The 7,072-nt window shown below is 36.0% G+C and overlaps 1 gene segment (V, D, J or C); it reads left to right on the top strand.

Moving 5' to 3' along the window:
• The first annotated feature begins 2,889 nt into the window (after positions 1–2,889).
• On the top strand, positions 2,890–3,624 carry LOC113636506. The segment is given in 3 exon segments: positions 2,890–2,958; positions 3,073–3,380; positions 3,538–3,624. Coding segments are annotated over 3 exon segments (438 nt in total).
• The last annotated feature ends 3,448 nt before the right edge of the window (positions 3,625–7,072 follow it).

The following is a 7,072-nucleotide window of genomic DNA, read 5'->3' as shown; positions in this document are numbered from 1 at the left end:
CAGTATATGTTTGTTTGTTTTTTCTTTGTTTGCAGTTGATATGAAAAATAGTAGTAAGTCATTGCTTCTTCCTGTTTGTCACTCATGAAAGAGCAATTTTTTACTTCTAAAATGTAGGCTTTTCTTTAATTCTCAGGTATAATGCCAGAAATACCCCAAAGTGCCATATCATTATAGGAATAATGAAATTAAAAGTTAATTATTTAATGAGAAGTTATTGTTTATTGTGATTGAGATTTAACATGTGTTTCTTTGCAGATTTACTTTAGTCTTGAGTCCTGAATAATAAGGATGTCCACTAAAACTACTATAAGACAGTTACACTATAATTATCTATGACATTATTACAGTCAGTAATAATGGACTAAAGGTCATTAAAATATGGGATCAAAATTGTTTCATTATTCTGAATAAATATACTATGATCCACAAATAAATATAAAGAGTTTCACAAATATTTTTTAAATCAACAAATGCACAATAAGCAAACCGTAAATATATGTTACAAATTTCACAAAAAGAAATGAAATTCACAAATAAATAAAATATTTATAAATATATATTTAATTGTATTTATTTGCGAATGGCTTCCTGCTCATTTGTGAATCGCGTTCTATGCAATTGTGAATCACTGCACGCATTTGTGGATTGCGTTCTGTGCATTTGTGGATTTGAAACATTTCTAATGTCAAGACGTGCACAAGAATCCACAAATAGATGGACTCCGCCCACCGTCAAATCCAGCCAATCGGACAACGGTCTCGTGGCGCTGACCAATCGTGGCACGGTCTACCTCCAACCAATCACGTTCTGATTTACTCGCACTATCACAGTGTAATATGTACTGCAAAATACGAATTAAAAAAACAAAAAAAAAACATTTGTCGCAGATTCGAGCCCAATCTGGTAACCCTGTATGGATTGTAGCCAGCACTAATAAGGGTTAGTTCAATTCTGCTTTCTTTGGAAATGATTTCAGCATCATCAATGGGTCCAGTGGTAGTGTGAAGAGCGAGTAAATCAGAACGTGATTGGTTGGAGGTAGACCGTGCCACGATTGGTCAGCGCCACGAGACCGTTGTCCGATTGGCTGGAGTAGACGTGGGCGGAGTCCACCTATTTGTGGATTCTTGTCATGTCTTAACGTTAGAAATGTTTCAAATCCACAAATGCACAGAACGCGATTCACAAGTGAGCAGGAAGCCATTTGCAATTAAATACAATTTATAAAAAAAATTTTATTTGCAAATCCCATTTTATTTATTTGTGAATTTCATTTATTTTTGTGAAATTTGTAACTTATATTTACGGTTTGCTTATTGTGCATTTGTTGATTTAAAAAATATTTGTGAAACTCTTTATATTTATTTGTGGATCATAGTATATTTATTCAGAATAACGAAACAATTCTGACCCCATATTAAAATGGAGAGGAGGCTAAATTCAACCTTTAAGATTATCCCTAAAGTTAGCTCGCTATTGTAACAACGCCACCTGCAGTTCTTCTCTCAGGCCACCAGAGGGAATCCTCACCGGAATACCGAAGCATTTCCGTTTTTTCTCCCACCACTGCTGGTATTTAACAGTCAGTTCGTTAGCCATCATGCTAGTTATTCTACCAATTTGTTTCTTTTCGACATTAGTATTGATCTTTGCTGTGTTTATTGGATTTTCATATTTTTGCATATCATTGGAAATTACCCAAGACTTTTGGATTTATTGTCTGGTTTTTTTTTGTTTTTTTTTTGGATTTGTTTGTTGTCTTTTCTTCATTAAAACCTCCTCATATATAATCTAATCCCCCTGTCTCTGTGAATCTCTCACAGCTGTTAGTTCACTAGCACTTAGTTATTTATACAATATTGGTTCAGTCACTTCTGGTAACATTACAGTTATTAATAAAAGCATATCATATTTTCTTATGCTTATGATAACAGTCTTCAAAAGTAAAGCACAGTTAGCTTTTAATGCTAACTATGACTAAAATGAATGTTTAACAATTTAACTAGCTAAGATGATAACACTGAATAGTCAGTGCAGGTTTGTATTGGTCTACTAAGCAAATTCATAAACAATATTAACTTACAGGAATTGTTCTTGAAAAGAACTTTAAATATATCTTAATAAAAAAGCTATGCTATGACAGATTAACACACAAAACAAACACAATGAACACAAGAAAAACTTAAATCACAAACAAACTTATAACAAACTTTGACTTCATGCTCATTTATCAGATCAGCAGCTTGCACAGACCATGTTGTAGTGTAAACTCACTGGATTAATGTTATGTTCTGTTTGAGTTTTTTCCTCCTGTCTTTCTATTAACACACGGCCTCTTGTTACTTATAGACCCTGGATACAAGTGTAGCATTTCTATTTCAATTTCTACTCAAAATTAAGTAGAAAAAAACTTCAAATATATAGTACGGTGTTTTTATTAAGACTGTTAGAATATAACACATAAAGGGAAAGTATTGCAAGTTCAAAGGATTGTATTGTGTGTGTGTGTGCGTGTGTGCGTGTGTGTGTGAGAGAGAGAGAGAGAGACCCAAAACAAGGGATGTAACTGCAGAGATGGGGGACTCGAGTCATATGACTTGAGACTTACTTGTGACTTGCACATGTGTGACTTACTCCCACCTCTTTGTACCTGGCAAAATGTCAAAATATCTCAGAATATCACAATAAAACTTTGTTAGATGTATGAGTGAATCCACGGCTTCTTAGGACCACATTTTATTATTAACATAAAATATTTCTACAGAGATTTCTATAAAGAATATACAGAACAGCTAGTTCATGAATATGCATAAATACAAGTAGGTGGAGCTCGAGGTGGAGATGTACATCAAATAGTAACACTGACATTCATTTCTAAAGCTAGAGGTTTGAACTAAACACTCAGGAGAACAATGTTGTTCCTCTTCATGGTGTTTTTCACTCTTGCTGATGTTGGTAAGTCATATACACTGCAGACATTTTTTTCTAATTAAGACACATAATTCTCCATGTGAAATGTGTCATTAATGATTAAAATATCACAATATTGTTTTTGTGTTTTTTTAACAGAGGCTGCTGACAATAGCATTAAACCAGACCAAACCAATGTATTTTCAACGGAAGGCAGCAACATCTCACTGTCCTGCACATATACTGGATCAGTTTACAGTCTCCACTGGTATCGACACAAACCTCAATCAAGACCTGAGTTTCTGCTGCTGATTGATGAGAGCAGTAAACATGTCACATCAGCTCAACCGCCTCATCCACGATTGTCCATAAAACTTAAAAATGATCAAGATAAAAAGAGTAAGAAAGTGGATCTGATCATCTCCTCTGCTGCTGTATCAGACTCTGCTCTATACTACTGTGCTCTGGCACCCACAGTGACAGGAAATCCAGCTGCACTGTACAAAAACTAACACACAGTTTTTTATACTGAAAGCAGTTATTACATGCCATATTTGAATATATAATTCTGTCTGTATTGTGACTTATAAAGAGTTTATATTTTTGTTTGTTTATTTGAGACAGCTCACTCAGTTAGAGACAAATCTATCACTAGTGATCCTCAGTGATCAGCCTGTGCTCCTGTGCTGGTCTGATCATAGAGATCATTGATAGTAACCTGAACAGCTGTACCACTGTTTAATATATGAAACTGCACTGCGTCTCAGAGCACAAGAACCTACAGCAGATTGTAAAAACCACTGGAATCATCATGGGCCCGCTTACCTTTAATGACGACACTTCTGATATCTGACAGAAAGTATCACCACTCTGGATCACCACTGGCAGCCTCTGTAACAGCTTCTTCAGTCACTGATTAACTGAACTGAATAAACACAACAATAATACATCTAATCACTTCCCAAATCTTCCAGCACCACTTCTTTAAAACACCAGTTACATCATCTATTAAATAATCATTCCTAATATACAATCTTTACATTCCGCAGCTCAGACAATTGTTGTATTTGATGTATTTATTAAAGATTTGACTGATACGTTGTTATACACCTGGATACTGTAATGATCTGGAATCCAGCTTCTCTTAAGCTTTCTTCCTCATGTCATCTCAAAGGTTTCTTCCATGTAACTGTTGCCTCTGGTTTACTCATGAGGGAATACATCTATTTTAAAGTAGACTCAAAAATTCCTACATGGAATAGAATCCTCGGTGGAATATACGTAGGTGCACACACAGTCTTACCTGTTCTCAAACCAAGGTGCTAGTATAAGTGCGGAAGGGGAACAAGCAACAAACAAACAACAGACTAACATGCTAACAGTGAACCAAGTGACCAGTGTGCTGCTGATAGTCCACCTCTTTTGGTTCTCTTTTGTGTCACCAGTTAATGTAATCAATCACTAACAAGAAATGGAATTTCTGCCTGTTTTGTTGTGTCCATGTTCAGCATTTAATTTCTTTGTCACATTACACTCTACAGTGATGGTTAATGGCTCAAAGGAAAATAAACACTCTGATCCTTTTAGTTTTGTATTCAAATTGTAGTATTTCATAAGTATTTTTGTTTTGACCTAGTCTAGGTAATATATTCATATTCATAGTTTAAAGTTCCAAGACAGCAAACCCAACCACACGGTACAAGAAGCACTACACATGACTGGAGCAGAGCCATGCTTTTCTCACAAGATGGAGCTATTTACATGTTTACACTCATTCTTCAGTAATCTGTCTATGAGTTCAGTTTAATCACTATCTTTGAATCAACAAGACAGTGAGCACTGGATCAAGACTGGATTCTGATGCTAATTCATATATATATTCAGGGCTATAAAGTGTCATAGCAAAAACATATCCTGGAATTGTTCACCATCATCCTCGCACAGAGAAACCACTGGAGCTGCGAGCATCACTTTGCGCACAGAGTAAATCATGATCTCCTGTTTTAATGTTACAACAAATTCACAACTTGTTTGACACAATGACATTTTGACTGCTGTTAGAGAATGTTTAAATGTTTAACTTAAAATATGTCACTCTTGCCTGTCCTCAAAACTTGAGAGTCCTGCAGAAATAATCCCATCGTGTTTCTTTTGTTTTTTTTATTTATTTTCCAGCCAGGAGGCCAGAAAACACAGGAGAGCTGTTGATGGTGTGTTGTTGATGGATATTTTTGAGTTCTTAATTAATATTATATTCATAAATCTATATTAATTTATATATATATATATTTTTTTTAACAAATAATTTGTTTATGAAGATGGATGAATATGTTAGATAGCCACCCTGCTATCTAGTTAGCTCTAGATATCAACTGTCACAATCCAGTTAGCAATTGTCTAGATGGATAAAAATCTATAGTTCAATAACACTAAACTTCTATCTGTTGGTTACAGATCATTTAGCTGGGATGGAAGTCTGGATCAACCACAGAAACTTTCCCATCAACTTGTAGCATTTGGTGAATGATCCTCAAATTTGTTCAATCTGCTGGGATGATACTGGGGAAGGAATACTGATCTGTCAGGGGACCTTCAAAGCTGGTGTGCTGCCTACAGCCAACAAGCAGACAAACAAGTACTTCAGAACAACACATTTCATTAGTTTTGTTTGCCAGCTAACCTGTACAGCTTCAGAAAAGTGTGCCCAGACTATATGATCTCATTGGAGCAAGTCAGCTTCATACAGCACTTTTACAACCCGAACTTCAATTGGGCTAACCCAGAGCTTCTAGTCAACCTAAAAAGACTCAATGGAGCAAGTCAGTTTCATACAGCAGTCTTACAACTCGAACATCAAATGGGCTAAACCAGAGCTCCTGGTCAACCTAAAGGGACTCACGCCTTCCAACAAGACCAAGCTTGCTGCTGGACCAGGACTGTCCAAGCAGTACTTTCCATTATCTGATGCTGAATTCTCCTGAAAACTCTGCTGTGGTCGGTCAGTAGATATTCAGAACAAACTATAATTTATTCTTTCATTTATATATTTATTCATTGTCAGTTACCTCTTTCCTCTGGTTAGTTTCTAGGTGGCTCTAGAGCCTATCAAAATAAAACTTAAATTAAGATCCCAGCCCATCACACTAATTCACACTTATTATGTGCTATTATGTGCGGATGAAAAAGTCTTTTAGAAAAATACTGCTTTATTCGTTTCAGCTAATAGTGTTAATGAACTCATATAGGTGATCTAAGGACAAGATAAATCCTGGATGGAATAACTGAACTTTAACTAATCCAATGGGAAAAACTATAAAACATGTTTCCCCAACCCAGATTGAACTGTAAAGACTATAATTGGCCCCTTTCGAAATGAGTTTGTATAGGGCCAGTGGCACAATGGAATTAAGTTAAAATAAATCAAAGAAAATTACATTGAATTACATTCAAATTAGAAAGAAAAGAACAATACTAATTCTCACACAGACCTGAATATGTATAATGTTGTTATGAGAGCCATGAGGGCTCCCTCTGCTGGCCTGCAGAGGATTTGCTGCACTTGAGCATCAGGACTCTATTTCCCACTATTCATTGCACAGCACACATGTTTCCTATTTGTAATCACCCAGTCTATTTAAGCTCACTCAGAACTCTTTCGTGTTGTGAGGTATTGTTAGCATTGTCTTCATACTGAGCGTTTATTCTGTTCTGTCTGTTTCCCTGTTTTTGACCTTGCTTGTTTTTCGTGTTTGTGAACGTTTGCTACCTGCCCTGACCTACGCCTGGATTATTGACTTCTGCTTTTGGATTCCCTTTGATGTTGTTTGCCTGATGTGTGACCCTTGCCTGTCTTGGATACTGCCTGATAAACCAGCATTTGGATCTAACCTGTTTCACGTCGTGACAAATATACAGGCCAAAATCTCTGAACACCTGAACACCACACCAATATTCAGGCATTCAGTTCATTACAGTATGTTGGTTTAAAATAGTATGTTGTGATGCAAAGTCCAACAAATAACTTAAGCATCTATCTATCTATCTATCTATCTATCTATCACCTGTTTGCAGGGTTTTATTTATTAGGGTGTTAAGGTTTTTCTCTCCACAAGATGGTGCAGTCACTGATCTTATAGTGGGTCAATTACTAGAGCACCAC

Source organism: Tachysurus fulvidraco, chromosome 1, assembly GCF_022655615.1.
Source record: "Tachysurus fulvidraco isolate hzauxx_2018 chromosome 1, HZAU_PFXX_2.0, whole genome shotgun sequence".
NCBI classification, from domain to species: domain Eukaryota; kingdom Metazoa; phylum Chordata; class Actinopteri; order Siluriformes; family Bagridae; genus Tachysurus; species Tachysurus fulvidraco.
Note: the sequence above shows the minus strand (reverse complement) of the source record. Positions and strands in the feature narration are given on the sequence as shown.